This window comes from Engystomops pustulosus, chromosome 3 (assembly GCF_040894005.1).
Source record: "Engystomops pustulosus chromosome 3, aEngPut4.maternal, whole genome shotgun sequence".
NCBI classification, from domain to species: domain Eukaryota; kingdom Metazoa; phylum Chordata; class Amphibia; order Anura; family Leptodactylidae; genus Engystomops; species Engystomops pustulosus.
The window spans coordinates 195,945,903-195,963,512 of record NC_092413.1 but is presented as its reverse complement, the minus strand read 5'-3'; the positions used below and the strand labels follow the sequence as shown (position 1 = coordinate 195,963,512).

The window sequence follows — 17,610 nt, the reverse complement described above, 5'->3', positions numbered from 1 at the left end:
TCACACAGCTCTGATTACTCTCTATGATACTAACGAGCCGTGCACCTGTGTGACATCACACAGCTCTGATTACTCTCTATGATACTAACGAGCCGTGCACCCGTGTGACATCACACAGCTCTGATTACTCTCTATGATACTAACGAGCCGTGCACCCGTGTGACATCACACAGCTCTGATTACTCTCTGTGATACTAACGAGCTCTGATTTCTATCCACTATAAATAAACAATGAAGCTATCTATAGAATTACAGAAAGCAGAGATTTAGAAAACTGTGTGGAATTGATACAGAAAGTGTGTTGAAAATTTGTATCACCTTTCATTATTCAAACAATATCCATTACTTGTTGAAATGGGAACACCCCTTTAATTCTTAAATAAGAACAAAGTCTGAAATGTAGTACTTTGGAGGGCAGCACGCTGCACGTCAATGCGATATGCAGCAAAGACTTGCCGGCTATGGAGAGAGCTCAGCCGTGAGCCCTCTCCATGTACCCGCAGCCGACCCGTGACGTGCTGTTATGTCACGGGTCGTGAAAGGGTTAAAAGAAATCCAACATTATGAACCAGGGACACTCACTCATAGACCCAGGCACTGTGGTAATCTTCTTATATTTGTTATCCATGACCTCCTTCCTTCTAAAATCAACTTTTAAAAATATGCTAATGAGCCAGGACTTTGGGGGCATTACCAGAGCCTCTCCATGCTGTAGCTATCACAGGTTGTCTTCCCCTCCACCCTCAGCACTTTCCTCCTCGCTCTGTCTGCTGTAATCTCACAAGTAAAGACTGGGAAGTCGTTCTCCTGCACAGTGTAACAGCCTGTAAAGCTACATCATGGAGGGGCTTTGGTAATGCCCCCAGAGCTGTTTTGGCTCATTAGCAATGGATAAGAAATATAAAATATAAAAATATTACCACCGTCACGGTGCCTGGATCTATGAGTTAGAGCCCCTGGTTTATTATGATGGACTTGGATGTTAGATTTCCTTTAATGTTATGTGGCATTATGCCCTTAAAATTCCTGGCTTTTTAGAACATTTTTATATGTGTGTGTGAATCATTTTATGTGCTTTTTATATTTGTCTTCTCTATTTTTCAAACTTAAAACAAAAAAAAACACAACTTTTTTTAGACCTCCTCAGGAGTTTGAACTCTAGGAGGAAAGATAGAAGCTTTGTAATGACAGACATTGTCAGCTTTGCTGTGCTATTGGCTGATATAGCAAATGGTTGCCAAATCCTCCATCCCACCTATAGGTTAAACCTTCTGCAATAAGACGCTTATACCCTAGCCAGTTCATGGAGGTGTCTAGAGAGAGAAAATCCTTTAATGCTGCCTAAAGCATAACTCCAACATCATAATGATTTTTACCAAATTTGGTGATCCCCCTTTAAAAACAAAGAAACCAATGCACATATTGTGTTCCTAACACTTTTTCCATAGTTATGGCATTTTCTACTTGTCAAAAATCTTCTTCATCAACAGTGAAGTGGCGGAAGACTAATCTTTTCCTGTTTTTGCCCTGAAGCTGAATCCAATTCACTTTGCCCATAGTTCCACTGATCCCTTGAATTTGCTCATTAAATAATTTAGCAGTAAATCCAGTTAGATTCTTACTAAGTAAATCCACTGGACACTGTGCAGTGTACATACAGGATGTATATGGCGACTAACTTTCATCCCATGAAGAAGCATGGAACAGGCAATATGTAGAAGAAACCAGCAGTGAAATAGTTACATGAAGTCTGTGCTGTGTAAGTACTAAGATTTAATAATATTTGTTTTGTAGAAAGTGTCTGAAGAGCGGAAGGTGGGGGAGGGGCTGCAGAGGAGTGTATCAAAGGGCATACAGGTGCAGAGAGAGAAAAATATTGTTCTGGAGCAATACAGATTGGAACAGGGGAGACATTTTATCTCACTATTCTGCACAGGAGACTTCTGCATCCACAGAGAAGCACACACAGAGATCACTGTCACATAACCAGAGTGAGCAGGGAGCAGTAGCCACTCTATGGACACACAGGAAAATTCAACATTGCCAGGAGACAAAGCTACTGCAGGATTAGGCTAAACTGAGGAGGATAACAAATAAACTGCTGCACATAGGTAATCACCATAATAAGCAAAGTTGATGTATATCTCAAGAGCTACCGATTTGTGAAAAAGAAATATATCAGACTTGTGCTTAAGCCAATAGATATTTACCCATTACAGCCCTAGGGCGCCACAAACGTAATCAATAATTCCATCACTACACCCAAAACACTGGAGGTATGGTTTTACCCCATGGCATTGTTTCCTTCAGCTCTTCAGTTACATCACAAGCCTTTTAACATCACTGTCTTGCAGACCTGGAACTCCCCAAGTTGCATAAAGAGAGTAATGTGGTATGGATAGTGGTTGTTGTATTTCACCTTCCTGTGCACAGTGTACCCAGCATAGTAGTTAGAAATAATAGAATGACAACAATCACCATCATATAGCTAAGGCCTTATGAAGACTATTGTGCTTCTTATACCAAATGCACTGCTGATGCAGATGCTTTTATGGTCACTAGATGGCAGTATTCCATCCCTTACACGTTTTCCTTGGTTGATCGGTTTCCTTCATAAAAATAAGAACCAGCAGTGAAATCCTTGGAGTGTTCTCTAATCTCTTGTCAGCAGGGCCGGATTAAGGTTGGCGGGGGCCCCTGGGCGCAAAATCTGGTGGGGGCCCTCATTGAATGTAGTCCACACAGAGAACAGCAATCACTATATACAGCTCCCCCTGTAATCACTATATACAGCTCCCCAGCAATCACTATATACAGCTCCCACAGTAATCACCATATACAGGCCCCAGTATTCACTATATACAGCCCCAAGTAAGCACTATATACTGCTCCCCAGCAATGACTATAAACAGACCTACAGTATTCACTATATACAGCTCCCAGTAATCAATATATAGAGGCCCCCCCAGCAATCACTATATACAACATCCAGTATTCACCATACCCAGCACCCAGTATTCACTATATACTGCCCCAAATAATCACTATATACAGCTCCCCCAGCAATCACTATATACAGCTCCCCCAGTAATCACTATATACAACTCCCCAGTAATCACTATTTACAGATCCCCCAGCAATAGCTATATACAACTCCCAGTAATCAGTATACACAGCCCCAACTATAACTATATACAGTCACCTATAATAACTAAATACAGCCTCCCTATAACGATATACAGTCCCTATAATAACTATATACAGCCTCCCTATAACTATATACAGTTCCACTATAATAACCATATATACAGCCCCCCTATAACTATATACAGCTCCCCTATAGTAACTATATATACAGCCTCCCTATAACTATTTACAGTCCCCTATAATAACTCAGTATATACAGTCCCGCTATAAAAACTAATTATATACCCCCCCCCCCCCCAAAATAACTTTAGCCCTAGGTAAAAATTGGACTCACGTTCCATCATTCCCCCAATGCGCGGCGACCTCCTTCCCTTCCCTCACTAGTGGATATCCGAGGTGTACCAATATGGCAGCGCCATCTTTGTATAGTATGCCTCCGATAGTCTATGGCAGAGCAGGGAACTTATTGTTCCCTTACTCTCCCATAGACTGAAGTTGGGGGCAAAAAAAAGAAAGCAAAATGGACTGATCTTCGTTAAAGCAAATCCAACATAAGGAGTCATAATCTCCTGCTGCAGCTCCTCATATTCAGCAGAGCTAAGACAGGTAAACAAAGCATCATGGAGAGTGTGCACACAGCACAAAAGTAGCAGGACTGCTGAATCACTTGATGAACGTTCAGAGATTATCTACAGAGAACACTGCTCAAAAAATAAAGGGAACACTCAAATGGCACATCCTTAATCTGAATGAATAAAATATTCTTAATTAATACTTTGTTCTGTACAAAGTTAAATATGCTGTCAACAAAAATATAATCAATGGAAATCAAATTTATTAACCAATGGAGGCCTGGATTTGGAGTCACCCACAAAAGTGGAAAAACACGTTATAGGCTGATACAACATTGATGTAATGTCAAGACAAAATGTGGTTCAGTATTGAGTGTGGCCTCCACATGGCTGCATGACCTTCTAACATCGCCTTGGCAGCCAACTCAAGTGGCTCAGGTAGTGCAGCTCATCCCGGATGGCACATCAATGTAAGCTGTGGCCAGAAGGTTTGCTGTGTCTGCCAACACAATGTCCAGAGTCTGGAGGAACTACAAGGAGACAGGCCAGTACACCAGGAGACATGGAGGGGGTCGTAGGAGGGCAACAACCCAACAGCAGGACCGATACCTCTGCCTTTGTGCAAGGAGGAGCATTGCCCGAGCCCTGCAAAATCACCTCCAGCAGCCACAAATAGGCATGAGTCTACAGAAACGGTTAGAAACCGACTCCATGGGGATGGTATAAGGGCCTGATGTCCACAGATGAGGTTTGTGCTCACAGGACACTTGGCATTTGCCATAGAACATCAGGATTGCCACCAAATTCCGGAGACACCATGAGAGCAATCTGCTGCCTGCTACATACTCCCTTAATATGACCGCTTTGGCAATGAGTCAGTAATGGTGTGTGGGGGGGGGGGGGGGGTCACACAGCCCTCCATGACTGCCATTAGGTATGGAGATCCTCAGACCCCTTGTGAGACCATATGCTGGTGCTGTTGGCCCTGGGTTCCTCCTAATGCAGGACAATACTAAACCTCATGCGGCTGGAGTGTGTCAGCAGTTCCTGCAAGATGAAGCTATGGAAGGGCCTGCTCAGTCCCCAGACCTGAATCCAATTGAGCACATCCAGGACATCATGTATCTCCATCAACCAACGTCACATTGTCCAGGAGTTGGCGGATGCTTTATTCCAGGTCTGGAAGGAGATCCCTCAGGAAAGCTCATCAGGAGCGTGCGTTGTATGGAGGTCATACAGGCATCATTTTGTATAACTTATTTTTAGCTGATGAATCTGGTTAAGGGCTTATTTTTTTGCAAAAGTTCCCTTTAGTGGTCTTAGTTCTGAGCAAGTAACATTATCACTTTAGAGGCGTTTTTAAGGGTATTAATTAAAAATTATTTTCTAAAGTTTTGAGTTTTTTTGGTATGGAGTTTACTGTGCAGGTCCATTTACAATTCTGTTTTATTATACAGACAAAAATATGAGTTTTTTTTTCCATACTTTATTAAGTGCTTGTATGGGAAAGTAACATTTCAGGGGCTTATAATTTTTATTTATTCAAATGATTAAACTTTTTTTTTTTTTACTTATACAAACTTGAAGTAGCGATGCTCTGATCACTGTCCAATACACTTCTCTACAATACCAATTCATTATAGAGCAGTGAAAACTGTCTGGCCTGCAAATCCATCTGCATACAATTTAGTCAGACCCAGAAGGTGTCTAAGTGCAGAAGAAATCAGGCAGCCCTCAGAGGTGCCCAGAAGAGGGATGTGATCCATAGGAGCTCACATCCTGCTGGAGACAGGCAAGAGCAAGTTTGTAGTGACCATTGCAGACATGGATCAACCTTTGCCCCTGTGGAGCTTTTCCAAGACCCCTGAACCTGTCATCAGGAGACCCATTTTTACCAGTCCCCAGAGCATAGTCCATACACTGCCAAAGAGTTTTTGTACAAAAAAAAAGTTTTACAGAAAAAAAAAATAGTTATATTGTACCTTTCAATACCACTTGCCCCCTGGGAGTCACTGGAAAGGAGCAGTCCCCCCCCACCCTTGGGAAACAGCTACTCCAGGTGTCCTTTTGGAATATATGAAAACACCCATCACTTGGGATTGGCTGTAGAGGAGCATGGGGCATCGCTAAGCCGAGTGAGGGGAGTTGTTCATATATTTGTAAAGGAGGTCACATGGAGAAGCTGTTTCCCAAGGGTGGGGGAAGTGCTCCTTTCCAGCCACTCCTAGGGGACGAGTGCCTAGTCACACAGCAGATACTAAAGAAAGGTACTATATAACATCTTTTTTCTGTAAAACCTATTTTTTATACAAAAACAGTAATGTTATTTCAGCAGCAGCTGCCGCCCAGATGGTCAAGTTAGATATCCGTTACGTTAGGGAGACATCTTAAAAATTAGGAAGCAACGACAGCGTTAGACTGATCTCTAAATCGAACATTATGAGGAATCGTGTCATGTAGTAAAATGGAATAAACACTCAACTTGGTCTTCAATCGAGTGACTGCAATGCCGTGTATCCTGCATGGTTGTCTTCTCAGCAACAGCTCTGGAGCTCTGAGGAGTCATAGGATATACACTCATCGGCCACTTTATTAGGTACACCATGCTAGTAACGGGTTGGACCCCCTTTTGCCTTCAGAACTGCCTCAATTCTTCGTGGCATAGATTCAACAAGGTGCTGGAAGCATTCCTCAGAGATTTTGGTCCATATTGACATGATGGCATCACACAGTTGCCGCAGATTTGTCGGCTTCACATCCATGATGCGAATCTCCCGTTCCACCACATCCCAAAGATGCTCTATTGGATTGAGATCTGGTGACTGTGGAGGCCATTTGAGTACAGTGACCTCATTGTCATGTTCAAGAAACCAGTCTGAGATGATTCCAGCTTTATGACATGGCACATTATCCTGCTGAAAGTAGCCATCAGATGTTACAGGGTACATTGTGGTCATTAAGGGATGGACATGGTTAGCAACAATACTCAGGCTGTGGCGTTGCAACGATGCTCAATTGGTACCAAGGGCCCAAAGAGTGCCAAGAAAATGTTCCCCACACCATGACACCACCACCACCAGCCTGAACCGTTGATACAAGGCAGGATGGATCCATGCTTTCATGTTGTTGACGCCAAATTCTGACCCTACCATCCGAATGTCGCAGCAGAAATCGAGACTCAGACCAGGCAACGTTTTTCCACTCTTCTACTGTCCAATTTCGATGAGCTTGTGCAAATTGTAGCCTCAGTTTCCTGTTCTTAGCTGAAAGGAGTGGCACCCGGTGTGGTCTTCTGCTGCTGTAGCCCATCTGCCTCAAAGTTCGACGTACTGTGCGTTCAGAGATGCTCTTCTGCCTACCTTGGTTGTAACGGGTGGTGATTTGAGTCACTGTTGCCTTTCTATCAGCTCGAACCAGTCTGCCCATTCTCCTCTGACCTCTGGCATCAAGGCATTTCTGCCCACAGAACTGCCGCTCACTGGATGTTTTCTCTTTTTCGGACCATTCTCTGTAAACCCTAGAGATGGCTGTGTGTGAAAATCCCAGTAGATCAGCAGTTTCTGAAATACTCAGACCAGCCCTTCTGGCACCAACAACCATGCCACGTTCAAAGGCACTCAAATCACCTTTCTTCCCCATACTGATGCTCGGTTTGAACTGCAGGAGATTGTCTTGACCATGTCTACATGCACCGAGTTGCTGCCATGTGATTGGCTGATTAGAAATTAAGTGTTAACGAGCAGGTGTACCTAATAAAGTGGCCCGTGAGTGTATTTCTCTACAGATGCCATATTGGGCCAAGCGGGTGCCATGTTGTCATGCTGCCCACCAAGCTATATAGTAAAAGGTCTATTCAAACATGGTTTTGTTTAATCCGTCCCTGACAATTGTCCTTTATTTTTCCTTCAGCACCCACTTATCTTGCGTTTTGGCCTCAAAGAGCAATCTGAGACTTCTCAGGACTTTTAGTAAAAACATTGTCTCCTTGGAGACAGTGCTCTGTAAGAAATATGTAAAGCTGATCTTTATGTTTTGGGAAAGTGAATTCATGGGGAGATATTCAAGCTGGCCTATAGCACTGCAGTATTTTATCACCTTTTCACACCCCTATGAAGATGATTTTCTGTGTTTTATATATGCAGCTGTGCGCTAACAAGGATAAGGAGTCAGCATTTTCTAAGAGACTGGCATGTCTGTTCTCACCCCAGTACTGGCAGCCATTTTTGGCTAAAAGGATTAATTCGGAAGTCCTTACAACTGCAGGGCTGTTTGAGCTCTAGAGCTCTTGACTGTAAAAGATCACCCATTACACAATTCTGTACCCTGACATAAGGCATGCATCCAGCAGCTATTATGGACACTTTGTATAGGTCATAAAACCAGATGAGGAAAACCCATTAACCCCTTACACAGGCATGCCTTTTGAAGAAGGGCCTCCAGCACCAATTTTTATATTGTCCTATGCTACAGACCTTAACTTTATCAATGAAGCTGCACAAGGTCTTGCCTGCTTGGTAGAGGAGTTCTTAAGCTTTAGACATTAACTGCCCCCTAACCACCCGCTACTAGCAAGAAACCAAAACCGATATATCAAGTACTTTTTATTAGATCATGTTGCACTTTACAGCTGGAATTCTGGGAATTCAAAAACCACATCTTTGCCTGTGAGTTTCTTGTAGACACCAGAAAATGTTTCGACCTAGAACAGAACAAATGATGTGTTAATAGAAAGCATCCAGAATTAGAAGACAATAACACTTCACAAGTATATTGTGTATCCTGCATGGTTTGTCTCCTCAGTAAGGGCTCGGGAGCTCTGAGAAGTCGTAGGAATATACAGGACGCCGTCCACACCAGCCACAAGACCGGGGACAGACATGATCTCCAACGTCGTGGAACGGGACTGTACGTCACTGCGCCACAAGACGCTACGCTCCCATACGCCACAAGGACAGAGCCTGCGGGAGCAACCCCACAGGATATCCACGTTGGGTAACTGATAAACATGGTATATGTAGTCAACCTTTGACGAGTATTAAAGGTAAAATACCTGTGTATGGAGCTAGAATAACTTGCAACCAATGACAAACTAAGGTTTTAGCAATGCATCCAAGGCCACAGATTATAGCAAGGGCTCACTTTAGATGAACCTCATAACCAGAAACTAAGTAGTAAGCATTACATTAAACATAACCCTTACTTCACTTGATGCTTCCTAGTGCAAGAAACACTTGGATCACCCCATTGCTTGGCTCACCAAATCAGTTTTTTCTGAAAAGGATTCTCAGGGGGAGGTCAAAGGGGTTAACCACTAATAGGGGGGAGTTACCTTAATAAGCTTTACCATATTGAACTAAGCCTGCTAAAACAAGTCTAGTCTACTGGAGTGATGATCACAAAACATGCAGGCAGAAGGAGTCTGGATTTCCTTTGGCCTGTGGGCTACCGTGCTGTCAATACCATCTTCACACCACCAGTCATAACCTCTTCCATAGCAGCTAAAGGGGGTGCAGATATCATCAGCACAACCCAACCACCAATATGGGAGTGGTCATCATGTAGGATCGATATTGACTACACAAGCCTCTATCAGGGTACAATGAAAGGTGGATGAAGTACAGTAATTGCCAATCCCTATAATGTATTCTAAACTAGACAGTCAATGGAGAAATCTTGCTCAGTGTGCAAGTTTAAAGGGTGTTTTCGCACATTTCCATCCCCTAGTGATGTTAACATTGTAAAATTCTAAAGTAAGAGGTTATAAGAATTGGTGTTATTCCCGTTTTTGCTCCCATCATTCCGACAGCTTTTGCTGTTGCAAGTTGCACAACAAATGCAAGATCAGAGCTCATAATAGCAGCAGTCCAGGAAAGGAGGTAGTGTTTACAGTAATAAGGAAACCACTATAAGCCACAACATATTAGGATGTACATTCACACCATTGTTTTATGTATACCTCACACCTGATAGGTGGAGAAACCATTACTACTCTGGTTAAAAAAATAGAACCTTGCAGTTTTACCAAAGTTAAGTTAGCCTTCAAGGTTGAGAGTAGCTTTGGGATAATACATTTGCTATATAAAAGCATTCCATGTAATGGCTAAGTTTCCAAGTGCAGCCGTAGCCAACAAACTAAGGAATTTAATGCCGAATATAAACAATTACCTTGTGTTCAACATTGTTCTGTTGTGCCTTGTCCAAGTGGACTTTGATAAGCCGACTGCCGTCCAACTTTACACGGATTCTCTTGCCCACAATTTCACTTGGATAGACCAGGTCTTCAAGGATGGCATCATGCACTGCAGTCAGGGTGCGGCTAAAGTAAATAAAAATGCTTATACATATGCTAGATAACTGGGCATCAAAGATTAAGCAAATCCAAGTATATTACATATATGGTTATATTGCCAGAATTAGTAGTTGGTCACAAAGGGACCCAAGACTGTCTTCAGAAGCTGTCTAAACTCAAAATGCAAAAAGTTTCCCCACTTCAATATATTCTCCAGTGTATCCTGCATGGTTTGTCTCCTCAGTAAGGGCTCGGGAGCTCTGAGAAGTCGTAGGAATATACAGGACGCCGTCCACACCAGCCACAAGACCGGGGACAGACATGATCTACAACGTCGTGGAACGGGACTGTACGTCACTGCGCCTCAAGACGCTACGCTCCCATACGCCACAAGGACAGAGCCTGCGGGAGCAACCCCACAGGATATCCACGTTGGTGCTGCAAGTCAAAGGTCACAAGCAAAAGCAAAATTACATATGTGGATGTAGCTGCAGATTCAGATTTCAACAAAAAGCAAGTTTTAAAGCTTTGGCAGCTCTAGAAAGCCACATACGAGGATTATGTCGCTTCAAATCCAGTCTTTATGCAAGCCCATCTTTTTTTATCCAAGCAAATAGAATATTACCCTTTACCTTCTGGGACGCTTCTGCTTGTTTTTCGTGCGGCTTTTCCTTGTTGGTTTGGGCAAAATCCTTCTCTATAGAGGAAGTGAGAAGCAAAATGAGCACCTTCGCAAAACATGCAAAACTACTATAGACATTTTCATAATCTGCTCTATGGAAGGTGTGAAGTCATTGACTATTTGTCTCAGAAGTTTAACAAGTTTTATTAACGGACAGGTTAGGAATCCAGATGCAGCAGTGCTGGAAGTGGACCAGCGTATTTATGAGGGGGCGGTGACCGCTGCATAACACGTGGCAGTCACCGCTGGCCTATGGAGTGGGCAGGGCGGTCTGGGGAAGAGGCAGTATCTTGGACCACCCACTCATGAATACGCCGGACCGTTTTGAGAGCAATCCAGCGTTTCTAGTATACAGCACAGCAGTGTGTTAGTGTTATCGGAGGTTTCTGATAATGCTAGCAGCACAACACTGCTGCATCCGTTTTAGCACTAGGAGCCACTTTAGTAAGTTTAATGGCGACAGGTACTCTAAGTTGAATTTGTATACAAGTAAAAGGATTTTATAATTGTAACTAGACAATGTTTGTACAAGTGACAAGTGAATTTTCTAATTTTGCTGTAATGGGAAGAAGGATTATCAATAAAGCTTCATTACAGAGACCTTACAGCTGATCACTACAGCCTCAGGCCACTGACCTCTGAAGCTCCCTGGATGGTTTACTTTGGTCAGACTAACTAGGGGTTGGGTGTCCTTAAGGGACTGACTGCATGTCATTTGACTTTCTTTGAAATTATCAAACACAAGGAAGTTCATCAAGGTGTCTACGTTAAGTCAAGATTTTCTAAATAATGGCCAACTAAAGGCAAAAACTGACCTGCAGATTCCGGAATCAGACTACACTGCAGGAATTGATTCCCTGCATCATATTGAAGCTCTTCTTCCCAGATACTGTACTGCTGTTTAGCAGGGAAGACTTGCAGCATATCGCGATGCAAGGAATCCCTCCCATGCAGTGTGGTCAGCGCACATCAGGCAGAGCACGGACCATTTTAGCCATCAGTTAACTGCGTCAGAAGAGGTACAAATCTTTCCATTATACATCACCTCAATAGTCACTGGTAACACCTGCACCTGTTTTGAGTTCAACTGCATCTAGTTTTGCATCACAATAACAGAAGGAAAGAACACAAGACCCAATAGAAAGGTCTAGGTCTACATAGATATCCTGACTCCCACACCCAGACAAGTTACACCCAGATTCCTTTTCATAGGAAATATCACTGCAACCAGACTATTTACAAGCATTTGTCTTAGGGTCTCCTGCACTACAGTGGTGTGTAACTCATTGAAACAGGCTTGAGCTGACCCAACAGACTGAACCCCTTGTACAGAAGGGAAGTTATTTCATTATAAATTATAACGCAAGGACTTTGGCCATCTTGGCCGGACTTCACCACTGCAGCAGTTCATCTATATTCTATAAAGCACACCATTGTAAAGTGGTCAAAGAAGCAAACATTTAAAACACAGGTTTCAATATATGTATCCTGCATGGTTTGTCTCCTCAGTAAGGGCTCGGGAGCTCTGAGAAGTCGTAGGAATATACAGGACGCCGTCCACACCAGCCACAAGACCGGGGACAGACATGATCTCCAACGTCGTGGAACGGGACTGTACGTCACTGCGTCAGAAGATGCTACGCTCCCATACGCCACAAGGACAGAGCCTGCGGGAGCAACCCCACAGGATATCCACGTTGGGTGAAGGAATTAGTAAAACTACTAGTTCATAAATAGGTAATCTGATCCAGTGAAAGTGATAGATGCCAGGCAGTCAAATTACTGCATCCTACAGGCCACGAGACTAGGGCATCCCTGCAGCGTATGGCACATACCTGAGCGATGAAGACCACGTGCTTGCCACTGAACTTTTTCTCCAGCTCACGCACCAGCCTGACTTGTATCTTCTGGAAAGACTTCAGCTGAGGGACTGGAACGAAGATAATTATAGCTTTTCTACCACCTCCAGCTTCAATCTCCTGTGAGGAACAAACAGGACAGCTACATCACTGGCTTCCCCAGAACTATACCATGTGCCCTCTACTGAAACAAATAGTTTCTAAATCTTGAGATAAACGCTCTATACACAATTCTTCAATATAAAGCATCCAGAATTAGAAGACAATAACACTTGACAAGTATATTGTGTATCCTGCATGGTTTGTCTCCTCAGTAAGGGCTCGGGAGCTCTGAGAAGTCGTAGGAATATACAGGACGCCGTCCACACCAGCCACAAGACCGGGGACAGACATGATCTCCAACGTCGTGGAACGGGACTGTACGTCACTGCGCCACAAGACGCTACGCTCCCATACGCCACAAGGACAGAGCCTGCGGGAGCAACCCCACAGGATATCCACGTTGGGTTAGGCCCTATTACATATCCAAATATTCTATTAACTTAACGTTGGTGATGCATTTTAGCTGCAGGACTACAGCAATATATAAGACTAGTATGCGAACACTTTAACCACCAAGTACAGCAGTGTTAATACAGTTGAGCTACGGGGCATTACAGCTCAGAACCTTCCACTGGAACAGGGCCGAGCTACAAAGACTACGTAACAGGCAAGTGGAACAGCACAGACTGGCGCTTCCTTCAAAAGAGCCAACTACTGAATGCGGATACAATCTTAAAGGGGTTGCCCACTTTTTGCAAATAAATTCTTCTATGAACGATAAGTTTAGAATTTTCCAATATACTTTCTGCATCAACTCCAGTTTACTAGATCTGTTATCAAACATCCTCATTGTTTACTTCTTGGGGATAGAAACTAGTCCCTGGGAATGTGATGTCACAGGTGCACAACTCATATTACACGGCTCTCATTAGTCCGATATAAAAAGCTGTGCATTATCGTATGACCAGGGACCAATTATTTGCTGGAAGTAAACAATGAATGTGTATAATGACAGCAAGCAGAGAAATAGAAAACAATGATGAATAGAATGAGACAGAAAAATATCTTGTACAACTTGATACAAGCTAGAGATTGCAGAAAGATGACAAATTCAAAAGATTCAAATCTCACCACCGCCTTAAACAGGAAGCACAGAATATAACAAGTGCAAGTTATACCTTAGCTGCTGTGATGTTCAGTTCCCTTAGTTGTGCCTTCAGGTCTGAATTCATTTCCAGCTCCAACAGAGCCTAGTAGAAAGGAAACATCATAAATCCCCTGTTCATAATTATAAAACACTAGTTATTGGACATATTGCTATGTATCCTGCATGGTTTGTCTCCTCAGTAAGGGCTCGGGAGCTCTGAGAAGTCGTAGGAATATACAGGACACCGTCCACACCAGCCACAAGACCGGGGACAGACATGATCTCCAACGTCGTGGAACGGGACTGTACGTCACTGCGCCACAAGACGCTACGCTCCCATACGCCACAAGGACAGAGCCTGCGGGAGCAACCCCACAGGATATCCACGTTGGGTTATAACCATAGTTCATGTTGCAGACTTCTCTGGGACATGACAATTCTGCTAATGCATCAAAAGACATGAAAGAAACCAAACATTCCCAAGCTCTGGAGCCTGGCTGATAAAGGTCTATCCCTTAGAACCCCTAAGTGGTTATTAAAGGAGCCCTACAGAGTTACCAGTCAGATCAGCATCAGGGAAAACTACAAAGGCAGAAGCCCCAACACTACTCTAGCAAAAATACTGATGTCAGGCCTTACATTTCAATGGTTTTGTCATAGCTCCGGGTACTCCAACACTCCAAAACATACTGGTAGGATGATTAAGTTGTGAGCCCCATTGGGGACAGGAACTGATTTGGCAAGTTCTGAGCACTATATAAGGAATTATCTTGCACATGATACTGCAAAACTTGTCTATTCTGTTTAATGGAGATTAGATGCAATATGAAGACATAACCCACGGACAGATGTTCTCATTCATCCAACTGTTTATAACCCCTTTTAAAGAGGTGGTCAAAGCTATTCAAGTTATCCCATAAGGACTGTATGGAGGAAAACCATCTGCACTGCAAGGGTCTGACTGGAGGTGCACAGTAATAGGACCCCAGTAAACCAGACAACAGGAGGTCCCCTTATTACTAGTGGATGTGCAGGATGAGGTCTCCTGCCACTCCATTCAATAGTATGGGTGTGAGAAATCGCAGAGCATAGAACCCCCTTTCAGTTTATAGGAATGCCAGACAGAGCCAAGCAAATCCATATACCATCGGCATGACGTACACTCCAGGGTCTCCATCAATGACTGAATGTTATGCAAATACGGGGGATCCCATTGTGTTGGCGCTTTACTCATTTTCAATACCCTGGAAAAGAGATAGCTTAGAGCGCTGGGACAACCCCTTTAAGCTACCAAGTCAGTCTCTAGAACGCTGCCTAAGCAAACTTACTACTACACTATAACAGCTATTATCAGCTGTCACCACTGGTCGGGGTGTTCAGGATCACCATAAGAAGGGAAGAGCTATGACAATACAACACTTACCTGGGAGATGCCAGACTCGAATTCGTCCGGCTTCTCGCCATTAGGCTTGACGATTTTAGCGCTCGTGCTGAACATGGCCTTTCTGTAATACACATAGGAGACACATGAATTACATGATACACACATTGCATCCACAGCACAAGTCACATACAGCCGTGTATCCTGCATGGTTTGTCTCCTCAGTAAGGGCTCGGGAGCTCTGAGAAGTCGTAGGAATATACAGGACGCCGTCCACACCAGCCACAAGACCGGGGACAGACATGATCTCCAACGTCGTGGAACGGGACTGTATGTCACTGCGCCACAAGACGCTACGCTCCCATACGCCACAAGGACAGAGCCTGCGGGAGCAACCCCACGGGATATCCACGTTGAGTAAGACCACAGAAAGGGTAAATACTAGACATGTGTACTTAGCATGGAAAGGGGGGGGGGGGGGGGCTGCAGCTTTTAATTAAATCAATGGACACCTAAAACAGATACGACATAACCCCAATAAAACAGCACCCCTATACAAAGGAAAGAGAACCCCAGCTTTATGAAGAGAAGCAAAGATGTATTCATAGACCAGACACAACTAGGACAAACATGGCGGCCCAGCTCTGACTGATACACATACACAGGACGGTGCCCATGTAATGCACCGGCACATACACAGGACGGTGCCCATGTAATAGTACAGCAGTCTCAGCCAAACACGTGACCTCCCCGCGCTGCCCCACATCCTCCATCACTACCGGCCGCTTCATCCCATCTACATTCATCCGGCTCCATCCAGCCCAGACACAGCGCCCCGCAGCGCCATCCCCGCCTCTAAGGGAAGAAGGGAGCCTTTACCGCCGCCATGGACAGCCATTTCCAACCGCCAACCAAAGGGAGACATAAAGAAAAGAAAAGTTCCGGAGGACTCGCCGCACTCACCGTCCTCTCTCAGTGACGGCCTAGGAAGAGGACGAGAACTCGCGAGAACCGCCCAGATCTCGGCTGAGCGAAAAGGATCATGGGAAGGTTGCGGCGTCTATTTCTATGCGTAGCCCCACCCACACGTATTGGCGGAAGTGTGGCTGGTAGGGAGGGCGGAAGTGACGACAACTTTGTGGGGAAAACGTATATTTGTCTATCTCTAGCCACTGGTAAATAAATATACGAGAAAGGACTCGCATCTGCTTGAAATATGTAGATTGCGTAATACTAATAAAATATTACAATAACAGAGAGAAGAAAAAAAGCTCAGCATTATCACTGCAAAAGATGTCCAAACCTCCTAACTATTAGGCGGAAGAAAGAGGGACAAGTGGCCCGCCCCCTTTTTTCTAAATCACGCCCATTGCCCCATGCGCAAGCATACTGTAATATCGACCTGAATGGCCGCCACATAGTACAATGCCGCCTTCCAGTGGCCATCCCCTGTATGGACCCACATAATACCCCTCATACAACTCTGCAACATATAAAACCCCTCTTTAATTTTATCCTCCCTTTACATTTAGTTTTCCACTTTTATTTATTCCACTATATCCCCAAACATACATAATACTATCTGTACTCCTACCCCCTCCCATTCTCAAATGGTGTGGCCCTTGTTCTCCATCCTCCTCATATTGTGGTCCTCCTGTCCTCCAGCCTCCTCATATTGTGGTCCTCCAGCCTCCTCCTGTGGCTTCTTGACCTCTAGTCGCCTCCCGTCCTCTAGCCTCCTCCTGCAGTCTCCTGTCCTTCAGCCTCCTACTGTGGCCTCCCGTACTCCAGCCTCCTCCTGTTCTCCATCCTCCTCCTGTGGACTACTGACCTCTAGTCGCTTACCGTCCTCTAGTCTCCTGCAGTCTCCTGTCCTTCAGCCTCCTACTGTGGCCTCCCGTACTCTAGCCTCCTCTTGTCCTCCAGCCTCCTGTCCTCTAGCCTCCTCCTGTGGCCTCCTGTCCTCTAGCCTCCTCCTGTAGCTCCTGTCCTCTAGCCTCCTCCTGTCCTACAGCCTCTTCTTGCAGCCTCCTGTCCTCTAGTCACCTCCCATCCTCTAGCCTCCTCCTGTCCTGTAGTCGCCTCCCTTCCTCTAGCCTCCTCCTGTCCTCCATCCTCCTCCTGCAGCCTCCTGTCCTCCAGCCTCCTCCTGTGGCCTCCCATCCTCTAGCCTCCTAATGTCCTCCAGCCTCATCCTGTAACCCCCTGTCCTCCAGCCTCCTCCTGTAACCCCCTGTGCACCAACACCCTCCTGCAGCCTCCTGTCCTCCAGCCTCCTCCTGCCTTCTGTCCTCCAGCCTCCTCCTGCTGCCTCCTGTCTTCCAGTCACCTCTTGTGGCCTCCTATCCTTCGACCTCCTCAACACTGTGTAATACTTAATAAAGCACTTTGTACTGATTATCGTGTACTTTCTTGTATTATCTTGTACTTTTGGTACTTTTTTTCTTTAAAAATGCATTGCCGAGCATCTGGCAGATCGATACACAGATAT

The 17,610-nt window shown here is 44.6% G+C and overlaps 2 protein-coding genes and 6 non-coding genes across 10 annotated transcripts in view; 1 reads left to right on the top strand and 7 right to left on the bottom strand.

The window, feature by feature from the left end:
* LOC140122542 (ribonuclease H1-like) overlaps positions 1-17,610 on the top strand; it is a 294,177-nt gene that overhangs the window by 249,947 nt on the left and 26,620 nt on the right. The gene's annotated exons all lie outside the window — the stretch shown is intronic.
* Positions 8,308-16,236, bottom strand: RPS7 (ribosomal protein S7). 3 transcript variants are annotated; one of them, XM_072143518.1, is made up of 7 exons: positions 16,083-16,236; positions 15,162-15,243; positions 13,770-13,841; positions 12,526-12,669; positions 10,641-10,705; positions 9,885-10,035; positions 8,308-8,418 (listed from the first exon to the last, which is right to left on the bottom strand). In XM_072143518.1, the coding sequence occupies exons 2-7, from the start codon at positions 15,234-15,236 to the stop codon at positions 8,341-8,343; spliced, it is 585 nt and encodes a 194-aa protein (XP_071999619.1). In that variant the 5' UTR covers positions 15,237-15,243; positions 16,083-16,236; the 3' UTR covers positions 8,308-8,340. The 3 variants fall into 3 exon arrangements, with proteins under 3 accessions (XP_071999619.1, XP_071999620.1, XP_071999621.1); XM_072143519.1 differs by having other exon boundaries at positions 15,162-15,239; positions 16,083-16,231; XM_072143520.1 differs by having other exon boundaries at positions 15,999-16,146.
* Positions 8,490-8,711, bottom strand: LOC140123271 (small nucleolar RNA SNORA73 family). Its single transcript, XR_011854601.1, has one exon. It is a non-coding gene; the product is annotated as a small nucleolar RNA SNORA73 family (small nucleolar RNA).
* On the bottom strand, positions 10,223-10,444 carry LOC140123275 (small nucleolar RNA SNORA73 family). Its single transcript, XR_011854605.1, has one exon. It is a non-coding gene; the product is annotated as a small nucleolar RNA SNORA73 family (small nucleolar RNA).
* Positions 12,170-12,391, bottom strand: LOC140123269 (small nucleolar RNA SNORA73 family). Its single transcript, XR_011854599.1, has one exon. It is a non-coding gene; the product is annotated as a small nucleolar RNA SNORA73 family (small nucleolar RNA).
* LOC140123270 (small nucleolar RNA SNORA73 family) lies at positions 12,834-13,055 on the bottom strand. The gene has a single exon (XR_011854600.1). It is a non-coding gene; the product is annotated as a small nucleolar RNA SNORA73 family (small nucleolar RNA).
* On the bottom strand, positions 13,909-14,130 carry LOC140123273 (small nucleolar RNA SNORA73 family). The gene has a single exon (XR_011854603.1). It is a non-coding gene; the product is annotated as a small nucleolar RNA SNORA73 family (small nucleolar RNA).
* LOC140123278 (small nucleolar RNA SNORA73 family) lies at positions 15,315-15,536 on the bottom strand. Its single transcript, XR_011854608.1, has one exon. It is a non-coding gene; the product is annotated as a small nucleolar RNA SNORA73 family (small nucleolar RNA).

Coding starts and splice junctions, on each gene's coding strand:
- RPS7 (XM_072143518.1), bottom strand. CDS start 15,236: ATGTTCAGCACGAGCGCTAAAATCGTCAAGCCTAATGGCGAGAAGCCG. Junction 13,842..15,161: donor TCGAGTCTGGCATCTCCCAG/GTAAGTGTTGTA, acceptor CCTTTCTACTAG/GCTCTGTTGGAGCTGGAAAT. Junction 8,419..9,884: donor AGAACAATGTTGAACACAAG/GTAATTGTTTAT, acceptor GTTCTGTTCTAG/GTCGAAACATTTTCTGGTGT.